The sequence below is a fragment of the Dermacentor andersoni genome, chromosome 8 (assembly GCF_023375885.2).
Source record: "Dermacentor andersoni chromosome 8, qqDerAnde1_hic_scaffold, whole genome shotgun sequence".
In the NCBI taxonomy this organism is placed as follows: domain Eukaryota; kingdom Metazoa; phylum Arthropoda; class Arachnida; order Ixodida; family Ixodidae; genus Dermacentor; species Dermacentor andersoni.
This window is the reverse complement of record NC_092821.1, coordinates 23,285,965-23,298,098: the sequence shown is the minus strand read 5'-3', so window position 1 is coordinate 23,298,098 and position 12,134 is coordinate 23,285,965. Positions and strand designations below refer to the sequence as shown.

At 46.0% G+C, this 12,134-nt stretch overlaps 1 protein-coding gene across 1 annotated transcript in view; it reads right to left on the bottom strand.

The window, feature by feature from the left end:
• LOC129383634 (uncharacterized) overlaps positions 1-12,134 on the bottom strand; it is a 274,295-nt gene that overhangs the window by 47,263 nt on the left and 214,898 nt on the right. The window contains exons 19-20 of the mRNA XM_072289593.1: positions 7,319-7,510; positions 5,426-5,542 (exon numbers count right to left, since the gene is read on the bottom strand). Of these exons, the coding sequence (XP_072145694.1) occupies positions 5,426-5,542; positions 7,319-7,510 (309 nt within the window). The remainder of the gene's footprint in view (positions 1-5,425; positions 5,543-7,318; positions 7,511-12,134) is intronic.

Genomic DNA, 12,134 nt, shown 5'->3' with positions numbered 1-12,134 from the left:
TGCCGATTTTCATGCAGTAGGTACGTTTGTAGAAATAGCTTTCTAGTACGTTTAACATATTTCCATGAATGCCCATTCCCGACAAATCTCGTAAGATCGTATATCGCCACGTTGTGTCATACGCCTTCTCCATATCGAGGAATATCGATAAGAACTGTTTATGTACAAATGCATCACGGATATTTCCCTCAATGCGCACAAGATGATCAGTCTTGGACCGCCCTTCTCTGAAACCACAGTGATAAAGATCAAGCATATTGTTCAGTTCAAAGAAATGTATGAGTCTCCGATCAATAATTTGTTCAAATAGCTTACACAGACAACTTGTATGAGCTATCTGGCGATAACTTGCCGCCAAGGAAAGTCTTTACCCAGTTTTAAGACGGGAATACCAATAGCTTCATTTCATTAGTATGGAAGGTATCTGGCAGCCCAGATAGAGTTGAAAAGTGCCAGAAGTGTCATTTGTGTGTCTTTGCGTAAGTTTGTTATGTCACATATGATTCTATCAGCTCCCGATGCAGAGCTTCTATATGTGATCAAGGCATATTTAAGCTCGGCAACATTAAATGGAGTTTTAAAGGTTGTATGGTTCATCCGGACGGCATTTACGATCGATTGCCTTAAGTTCAGCTAATTGTTTATATTTGAATGATTTTCTGTAATGTGCGGAGATTGATATATGTTCGAAGTGTTCGCCCAGAGTGTTGGCCTGGTCTTCCAAGGTAGTCCTTCGGTCGTCCAGTAAAGGCAATGGGTGGATATATTTCCCTATTAGCTTTCTTACGCCCTTTCATGCTTTAGACTCTTGGGTGTAGGAAGCGATGCCCGAGAGAAAACTCTCCCTTGCATGTATTCATGTGTGCTTTTCTTGTGATTTTTCTAGTTTAAATTCTTCAATGTCTTTTGCAGCCAGGGAGCGACGTAGCAAACTCTACGCTTCGTTTTGTTTCCTTCGCGCCCGTCTGCACTGCACATTCCTTTTAGATGAAAGTACTTGTGTTTGTGGAATGATTTTTTTTTTTTTGCTGTGTCGAGTATAAAACAAGTAAAATACACTACTGCTTCATCTATGTTAAGATCGGTGATCACATGTGATAAGTGCATTCATTAAAATGATTCCATTCGGAAGAAGCTAGCTTCCACCGCGGGGCATGTGGGGGGCATTCGTGTTGACGTGTTAAATTTTACATTACAGGTCACTTCCATAGGCATTTTTGGTTACATGCCACTGCAAGTCAGGGAATATTGAAGCAGAGCCAATCGACAGGTCTATTTATGAATAATATTATGATGAATACTAGTAATCTTTCAGGCCTCTCTACATTACGCGGTACTTCTGCTCGATTGGAAAGTAGCACGTGTTGTCCCTATATTAAAAAAAGGTGACCCAAGCTCAATCCTAAATTACCGTCCGATTTCCATATTATCCTCTTCTTGTAAATTAATTGAACACATTGTTGCTGACTACATTAATGATTTCTTAAACAAGCGTAACATTTTATCTCCTTTCCAACATGGCTTCAGGAAGGGGCTCTCGACAGTCACCCAATTAAGCACAGTCATTCACTCGTTTGCTTCTGTCCTTGACAAGGCTGGCCAAGTGGATGTGATATTTTTGGATTTTCAAAAAGCATTTGATGTAGTTCCTCACGACAAATTAATTTGTAAATTAGAATTCCTTAGTCTTCCTACCTTTATCCTGTCCTGGGTTTCAGCTTACTTGACGCGTCGCAAATAGTACGTAGTGATTGATGGGCAGCAGTCCGATTCTCTTTCAGTAACCTCTGGCGTGCCTAAAGGCAGCGTCCTTGGCCCACTACTATTTCTTATTTATTGTAACGACATAGTTGATGTAATAAAGGCCCCTGTCAATATTCGTCTGTTCGCAGACGACTATCATTTTTAACGATATTAATACAGTTCATGATCAACTATCTCTTCATTTAGCCTTAAACAACTTTCTTGAGTGGAGCAACAAGTGGGGAATGAAACTTACTCAGATAAATCTGTGCTTCTACGTATAACAAAGAACAAACTACCCCTAAAATTTCTTATTCTATTGGCCAAGATCCCTTGGCCAAAGTGAGCGAGTACAAGTATCTTGGAATTACAATTACTAACAACCTAAATTGGAATAGCCATATTGCTGCTACCGCCTCCGCTATTTTTCAGAAAACTATGTCTACTTCGCCATAAGCTTAAACATGCATCCAATGAAGTAAAATCCTTAGCCTATACCACATTTATTCGACCCAAATTGGGATACTCGTGCGTATTTGGGACCCGTTTACCAAAATCAACATTTACGCCCTTGAAAGGATACAAAGAAGAGCCATACGTTTTATTTTTTCCAAATACGGCCGAGAAAAGTGTTTCTGAATTACTGCGGACAAATGGCTTTCACACCCTTCAAACGAGGGGAAAGATAATGCGCCTACGGTTCCTTTACACCTTGATAAACCGTAAATTTTCTTTAGATCCTAGTCCATACATAACACTTTCCGCATCCAGGAAAACCCGTCATTCCCATCCCCTCGCTCTCTCCTCCTACGTTGCCAGGACTAACATCTTTAAATTTTCATTCTTTGCTCGAACCAAAGAAGAATGAAACCTCATCCCTTTCCATCATCTGAACTCACCTGAATCAATTCAAACTCATATTATTAGTATTTCCTAACTAACATTGCTGGTTCGTGTTATATTGTTTCATTTCTTGAATTTCATATTTTTGCAATTCTGTCTTTTATGCATGTACTTTTATTTGTTACCATGCCCCTCCTGCTTGGGCCACACGGCCTGCAGTGTGCTGTAAATAAATAAATAAATAAATAAATACATAAATAAATAATACTTTACCTCCTTCTTGTTCAATGGGCACGCGCCGGAGTTCGCAAGAAAATTTCCAATGAAACGACCTCGCGCTTCACATCGTGAGTCTCCCCACATGGTGTTGGGGTCATTAAAATCGCCTACGAGTGTAGGGGTCCGAAAGCTGATCAATTAGCTGATAAAAATCGCATTTCCCGAAATGATAAGCTTGGTGCACGTATATGCAACATATAGTGATCAAGTAATTAAAACCATTTGCCCGAACTAACAATTCTACAAGGGGTGCGTGAAGGGTAACATGATGGCAAGGTACAGACTTGTCCACAACTATTGCTACACCGCCAGACGAGGTGTTCGCCTCGTCGCGGTCTTTACGATAGATGGTGTACTCACGAAGAAGGTCTCTTTGTGTAGATTTAAGATACGTCTCTTGAACACACTGTACCTTTGAGTTGTGTTTGTGTAACAGTTCTTTAATGACATTGACGTTGTGGATTAGTCTTCTAAGGTTCAAGTGTATTATTTGTGTAGTCATAGTGTTCGTGTATTTAAGCCGTGTGTCAAGAGGATTGCCAAGTTGGAAAGATGGCTTACGGAGCCTTCTGAGGCCCCGTGATTCGCGTTTTGACTTTCTTGGGTCGCGAGATTTACGCCGCTTCCGGGGCGCTGGATGCGCAATCTGGCTTGGGGTGGTCTCCATCGACTCCTGGGAGTCGCTAGACTTCCGCTCACGCAGGTTGGGTGTTTCCACCTTAGGCCTTGCCTCGAAAAGCATGGCTTGCAGGCCACCAACCCCGAGGTCGATGGGCCCTCCTTCAGGGACGTCGCAGCAGCTCTGGCTGCTGACGCCAATGGGGCTGTTGGCCCGGCCGAAACCTTTGGGGGCAGGGCCGGTGCCGGTGTCTGTTGCAATGTTGCCCCATTGAGTGCCGCATCAGCATACCCTGAGGTATGGAAAAAGTAAACACGTTTCCGCGCTTCTTGAAATGAGATGTACTCCTTGATTTTCATTGTGGTTATGTCTTTCTTTTTTGCATATGGGACAAGTTCGAGAGTACGCTGCGTGTCCATCGTCACATTTAGGACAGCGGACTGTACCACTGAAGTTCTCGAATTTGTGTTTGTACACGCCACATTTTGCACAGGTCTGTCGGTCTCGGCAGCTTTGCGAACCATGGCCATATTTCTGACACTGGAAACATCTACGGGGACTTGGGATGTAAGGTCTGACTCCAATTTGGTACATCCTGTTTCTAGGGTTTCCGGTAGTACGTTTAACGCAAAGGTGAGGTTGAGATGCTTAGCTGGAATATCCTGGTTGTCCCGCTTGATCTTTATTCTTTGCACTTGAATCACGTTGGGTTCTTTCCAGCCTCCTAGGAGCTCTTGCTCACTCAGGCTCAAGAGATCATCAGAGATGACTCCTTTACATGTGTGCAATGATCGATGCGGGGGGGGGGGGGAGGGTAAGAGTGATTGCCACATTACGGAATAGTTTGCCATGCTTATGAGTGCTGCGGACCTCAAGAAGAAGGACGCCCCTGCTCATTTTCGTCACTTTGTAGCGAGCACATAGTGCATCGGTGAGGCAAATATTGAGCTACGATGAAAGGTGAAATAGTTCCGACTGTCTTTTCGCGATCTTGACTGTGTATTACGTGGAAGCGGGGGAAAGTTTCTTCGTGCTGGCTGAACAGCTGGAAAGTATCTTCAGTGAGCCCTCTTTTGGAACGACGACGATCGGAAAGAGGGAGGGAACGACGCCTTATCCGTACAGAATTCATTTAATTTCGGTAGCTACGCCAGCCATCCACACCGAGCCAAGCGAGGGGACGCCACGAGACTGGGAGGAAACGCAGACGCCAGTTGTATGTAGCTACTATAACCTAATATAAGATACCCAAGGTTGGATACATACACCAGGTTAACCCTTGCCGCCTAGAAATTTGGAAGTGAGAAAAAGTGATAAAAAGACAGGGAAAAAGAGACAGCGAGAGGGAAAGGAAAGATTGAAGGGAGGGACATGAAAAGGCGGCTGCCGATTTCCTCCAGGTAGCTCTGTCTGGAAGTGCCGTCTATGCGAAGCAGAGGCCGAAGAGGTGGGTTGCCTCCACCGGGGATCCTTAAAGGTACTAACACGCGGCATCGACTCGACCCCTAGGATCCCCCTTTTCCCAGACACGGCTACGCCGCGCACAGCTACACGCGGCAGGGCGTAACCCTCATGTGCTCGGGTACGTGGTGTTGCAACACCACGTACCCGAGCACCTGCTGACGCAGACGTCCCTGTGGGCAGTTCGAGTGTATTGCCCATTCTCATGGCTAGGTACGAACGAAGCAAATACTCCTCCGTAGAATGTAGGTGCAGTGCCAAGATTGCTTGCTCGCAACTTGCACGCGCTCGCAAGCGTCTCGCCAAGGCAGCGCAGCTATCGATTGTCTGCTAAGGTCCGCAGAATAAAAAGAAAGTGTTTTATCACCGCCGAGACACATAGAAACGCATCGCAATCACGCCTGCAAGCGCGCGTGCTTGTGCCAGCGTCGGTTTATGTATACGTACAAACACGTGCACGCGTTTGGTCAAAGCACTCACGTTGCTTGCCCCGGGTTCTTGAGGATCCAGAGCGCCCTTTCCCGCAGGCCGCGAGGTACTCGGATGGCAGCGGCAGCCGAACTGGTCCAGGCATTTCGGAGCACCTCATCGTAAACTCTGAAGAACGAAACATCGGTCATCGGCTCAGCCGCAAAGTGTCTATAAAACCAGGCTGATAGGGCTCTGCAGAGATGCAAGTAATGCGGGTCAAGTAGTACACGAACGGGACAATATTTTAATACATTTATACTTTCAACCATAAATGTAATTGCCGCGATGTTATCTGCGTATCCGAAAATATCCCTGCCAGCAAAGACTGACAGTGCAAGAGAGGTAACGAGGATTGGTGACGCCATGTCTTACGCCCACCTGGCCTTCGCCAAGGCTAGAACCTTTACAGCGTACTCAGAATAGGAACACCTAACAATGCGACAGTACTCCTTGGCTCAAATGCGACTGCGCCGTCATCAGAAAGCCTTCACAGAAACCTGTGACAGAAAAACGGCGTATAAATTATGCCATCTTCATGTAGCTAAAGAAAAAGTGGCCAGGGTGATGAGTCCAATTTGTCCCACTGCCTAGCGCGCAATCCATGGCGTCTACGTTGCATCGCGGCACCATTCCAAGACGCGACAGTGATGAATATCTTCGAGGCTGTGCATGTTGTTGGGGTGTGCGTGCTGAGCCATTCCCTAGATGGCGCATGATAGGATAGGCGCCAGTGTCGACGCTATAGAGTATTCATTGGCCTTAGTTTAATCACTCGCGTCTACATCAGTCGAGGCTGCAAAGCATGGTCGGAGGCGTCAGTTCTATGCAGACGAAGCACGAGGCCATCGCAACGCAGAGAAGCGTGCGAAGTGAGCTGCTGCAGAGAAACAACGTTCACCACCCAGGCCCACGACAACGCGAAAGGCAGAGCGAGCACGGCGGGCTGTAGTGGCTGCACCGACGGAATATGCATCCCCTAAGTCACAGACTCAAGGCAGTGTGCATGAAACACTACATACATTTATAACTACACACATACAACTACACTGAGAAACCAAAATATGGCCGGTTTGTCGTCTTGTGACCTCATAAGCCCCAACATTACACTCGGAAACAAAACGCAGCAGCACTAAACAGTGCAACATTCTGCCGCAACACTAAACACAGCGCCATAGCGCTGCTAGATAATCAGCCAGAAGTAATGTGCCTAAATTTACACATAAAAATTGCTTAGGTGCATCCCTAGCATTTTTTTTACATTAGAATAATTTTCAACGTAAATATAGCCGTACCTTTTTTGAAAGCATTGGTCCTTTTCGACAGGCGCCAAGGTGACACTTCAAAAAGGATCATTTTTAGCTCAGGAGTCTTTGACCAGGCCACGAATGCCGTTTAGTTTTCTGCTGTGCCATATAGCCATCACTCTTACTAACTTCATGCGCACAAGCACCAAAAAGGAAAAAGAACTCAAGAGAGGACATCTTGGCAGGTGCTTATCCCGCTGTCCTTGTTTGTGTGCTATGCATTCTTTTTGGCGCTTTCAAAATACGTATAATGAATAAATGCCAACTTGCCCAGCGAAAAGCTCTCTTGAATCATGAGCACAGATTAATGGTAAAGCCTACCTGTGTTGTCTGTTTTTTTGTGTTATTATCAATCGTCCAGGATACATTATCCATAGGAACAGAGGTTGATATTTACCGCAACATAAATAACCCCTTTTCTCCTAGTTAGAACATACCATGTGGTGCAGCAGCATACGATTGCTTACTTCTTGTTCTTCGCATATTTCTGTTTTGCTTTATTGTGGTTTTATTTTATGGCATATGTCTTTGTAAATTAAAATAAATTTTAGTGTATGAAAGACAAAAATTATTGCAACAGGTGAAAGAGCACACTTACTCGTTGATTTTCGCGTTGACCTCCTGGGAAAGTCCACTTGGCACACAACCGCAGAAAGCCAGGCGCACCGACAATGGCGCCTCCGTGCCCATCGACTGTTGAGAATGTAGCTTTATTTGGGCTGCGAAGTCATTTTTTGTTCGAACGTTGGAGCCGACATAGCAAGCCACAGCCTCGGGTGACATGGGCTCGCTGCAGTAGGCATGCGCAGAAAGGTGAATGAGCTTGGAAAGGCGATAAAATCCCAGAGTGCAAGGCATAGAGTCTGGGTGGAGGTCCCAGAACAGCACAATAATAATTATCACTGGTAAATTTTATTTCATCAGATTGATTTCGATTATTATTGCGATAACAATTAGACGGACACTCCAGACGCATTTTTGTCGTCGGCGTTAGCGTCGCCGTAATGTGCCGTATAATGCACAAGGTCGATAACACCGTCGCCACACCGCATGCTACACGTGCAAGTGAGAGTTTGCGAGGGTGAGCAGGCGATCACGGCTCAATCTCGCGCACGCAAGGGAGGAAAGCGGGAAGAAAGCGCGCAGTGTTCCGGTCACGCGCTGGGTGCCGGGGGGAAGGGGGAGAGGGGGAGACAGCCAATGAAAGGACAGAGTGCAAGTCATAGAGTCTGGGTGGAGGTTCCAGAACAGCATACCACCTATTATCAGCAGTAAATTTCATTTCATGACCTTCATTTCGATTATTATTGCGATAGCCATTACACGGACACTCCAGGCGCATTTTTGTCGTCGGCGTCGCCGTCACCGAGAGGTTTCGTATAAAGCACACGGGCGATAACACCGTCGTCACACAACGCATGCTACACGTGCAAGTGTGCAAGTGCAAGTGAGTTTGCGAGGGTGAGCTGGCGATCGCGGCTCCATCTCGCGCACGCAAGGAAGGAAAGCGGGAAGAAAGTGCGCAGTGTTCCGTCACGCGCTGGGTTCCGGGGGAAGGGGGGGGGGGGCGGTCGGCGTTGTGCTCCCACGGCAACTCCGTATTACACGGCCAAGCGTGCGCCATATCTCGAAAGCGATGTACGTTCAGGGCAGAGTCTAGGCGCTTCGACGGCTCGCACCTTTTTTTTTTAGTGTTGCGCTTGTTTTGAAGGAAAAGACAGCACGAACGTCACCTCGCTCGCTGCAGCTACCGCGCTTCCGCCCGCCAACGAGTTTCCGCGCTCATCGAGTGGGAGGAGTTCCTGTTTAGCTGTACGCGCCGACACCGTGCCCGTTAGTTTTGTTAGTAAACAAATCTTTTCAAGTTCACGCAGCCCATGAAACTGTTACCCTTACTTTTTATAGCTGTCGTATAATTTGCTATCGCAATAGATGCTTCGCCTGTCGCTCGGAACTTTCGGTTGAAGCCGTAATCCATTTTCATGAAAATGATGACGGCTTTTTTATGTAAAGCCGAAACACTTGTAAGGATAGTTAGTCAGACGACATTGATTTCAAAGTATTTAAATCAGGACATATTGGAGCATCAGAGGGTAATTCTTGAAAGAGTAGTCATTTCAGCAACCACCACTCTTATATTCGCTTGGAAACAGAGCAATAAAACAGGCTCGCGAGTTGAAGGAGCCGTTTCGAGTCGCACATGGGCAATCTTGTGTCAGCAAATCCACCGCCACGTGGGTACAGCTTCCGACTCGGTGGCGCACAGTAGGTGAAGGCGCATTGCAGCACATGCACGCGTCCCAACGAGCATTGCCCTAAATCGTGATACAGACGTGGGCGTGCTGTAGTTGGAAATTTTGGGCCGAGTTTGTGCTATCCGTACCGTATGGACTGCTATGTTTGAGCTGCACAAACAGCGCCGTCACTCAGAGCAGGCTCTCTTCCCTAACAGGTTCCTTAAATGCGTCTTTCATGGTTCTCTTCTACCAGCCGTATAGGTCACGAGGGGCTATGGTGTCATATGCAGATCAAGACAATAATACAGAAGAGGAGCGAGGGATGCTGGATATCTTGAGAATGTTGCTCGATGCCAATTTATTTTGTCGCATTTAACGACTTCGGGACGCGCCGTGGTTGCTCAGTGGCTATGGTGTTGGGCTGCTGAGCACGAGGTCACGGGATCGAATCCCGGCCATGGCGCCCGCATTTCGATGTGGCCCGTGCATTTCGATGCGAAAACACCCGTGTACTTAGATTTAGGTGCACGTTAAGGATCCCCAGGTGGCCAAATTTCCGGAGTCCTCCACTACGGCGTGCCTCATAATCAGTAAGTGGTTTTGACACTAATACCCCACAATTAACGGCTTCGGTGCTAATGAGCCACAAGCACTATGATTTGCCTAAATTGAGTATGTAGTACTAAGCGTTTAACCAGAAAATAGGTGGGCTACTAGGTGAGTAATGCTTACAGGACAACTCCGGTGATTTCTTGATGTGAACGGATCTTAAAACATTTCAAATATACTTTGGTTTGCACTCTGAAAATCTGTGCCAAAGAATACGGCTGCAAGTCATTTATTATTCGTGAAAATGAATTTTAATGATTTGTTGCGCTCCCGACTCATTCTTTTACTGACCACCATGTGTTTCTCACTTGAGACAGTACACCGCCACCGTCGCTTAAATCGTCGCTGAAATCGGCGCTGCGTAATGCGGAAAATGTGCAAAACCTCCCTGTGTCGTCCGAAGACATCGGCAGCTTTGCTTGTTTGGCGTTAGCGCCACGTGCACTTCGCGTATAGCACGCGTTCTGCTTGTTTACATTTTAGTAATGTAGGACCTGACGTAATCAACTCATCCTGGCGTCACACAAAGCAGCTAACCGTTTCCCTTTCGGTATCTCGTTTAATTGTTATTTAACATTATTGATGAATTTCTAAGCAAATATAACCCCGCTACCTGTGAAAGGGCTGTCAATACCATTTGAAAATGACAACATTCTAATGTGGTTAAAAAAAACGCCCAAGCTGCCCATTGAGGACCCTGAAGGAGCACATAAACCACAAACTCGACAAAAGTGCCATTTCTGCTACACGATAAGGCAATAGATTCTGCTATACCATAAGGTAAAAATTAACTCTAATACTATACCTTACGTCTGCCTGTCCGCCGTTAAGGCACAGAACTAGCCTGACAAACTAGAATAGCAGTGAACTCTTTCCGGAAACCAAATTGTAACATTGAAAACATGAAAGCACTTTTGTTAAGAGATACACAACTTGCGCTCTATCATTCAATCAACCAATCATTCCCTTAATCAGTTGATTATTCATAACAAAATACAATACAGCGCATCTTATTTATACAAATGGGACCTCAAAACTGAAAGGGAGCTGCAGAAGGGGTGATCTTGTCACATCCATGCACTAAGATCATGTATATACCTTTAAAAAACGTTATACAATATATAGAAGGAAACTAACTTTTCGTGCATTTATCGATTGTACAGGATGTACTGGGCACAGTGATTGTGAAAAATACTGAATGGATGATGATGAAGTTACGTCTTTACGAAGGGCGTTAAGAAACTGGCTGCAGTATTTGTAAAGGAAGACGTTCCACAATTTGCGCGTGTACTTGAAACTGTTACCGTTAATAATGAGGATCGTGTTCGATACTGGGTTACGTGTTGATTGAATTCAGCTGAAGACTACGAGATATTTTAAAAATTTGTAAGCAAGAGATGCAACGCAAACAGTAACGTGATAATATAAAGTTGAAACACTTGATAGAGGATAAGCGAATGATATACACTATGTACGTTGGGCAAACTTGATTATTCGTAGAACTGTACTTTGAGCTGTGTAATTGACCCTAATGTAAAATACGCCATTCCATAAACTGATATAGAATATGACACACACGATTCGACAGAACTACGCTGAAGGATTAGAAGGGTTTGTAATGGAAATGGATGCCAGAGCTTAGAAAATATTGGTATATTTTTGTAATTATTCCTAATTGCCTCATGTGCATGATTGTGCCAAGTCAGATGTTACTCTATCACTCCGTTAACGGGCAACTTGGGGTCCTCACTAAGCGGTGTGTTCTAGCAGAAAAATTATACAAGGCTGCTTTTAGTAAGATGTGAAATCAATTGGCCGGCAACCGTGGGGTTGCAGTGCAGCGCCCGATCAAGAGTAGCAGCGTAGCAGGCTCTTATAGAACTTAAGAGCGCGTGCCGTGCTTGCACCAGGAGCACGCACCGCCAACTTTATTTCCCTCATGTGTCGCAGTGGCGACAGAGAACGCCGACCATTAGCGTCCACGCGTAGTGGCGTTGGTGGGCGCTACAAGGCCCCCGCCCGGATGGAATGGTGAACTGTACTCGTCGACGAAGCGGAGAGATTGCTGTCTTGTCGTGCAATTTCGAGGACACGCCAGTGACATCCAGGGGAGCTCCGTGAGAGGCGTCTCGAGGCACGCCTGTTTGAGGCGGTCTAATAAGACAACCTCTTCTCGACTATTAAAGAGCATGGAGGAGGTATTTTGCAACAGAACCACCTGTTGGTCTAGTTGGAGGAATTCGGCTTCATGTGGAGCACATGGTACAGTCCGTCGTAGATGGGTATAACAGGTGCCATTATATGGCCTCGTATGAGAAAAACGTGGGTTGAAGATGAAAAGTTCGGATGCAGCTGCTCAACGCAGTAGGGTAAATATTGAAGATACATCAGCGGCGGGAGCGAGGGTTCCGAAGGTGCGAACAAGTTTCTAGGAAGGCGCAGGGGTACACCATTGATGAATTAGGCTGGAGAACAGCCAAGGTCGCGACGAAGGACAGCTCGTAGGCCAAGAAGCGCCAGAACAAGGTGGTCGACCTATTGCTACCGATCAAGGCACACAGTGAGAGC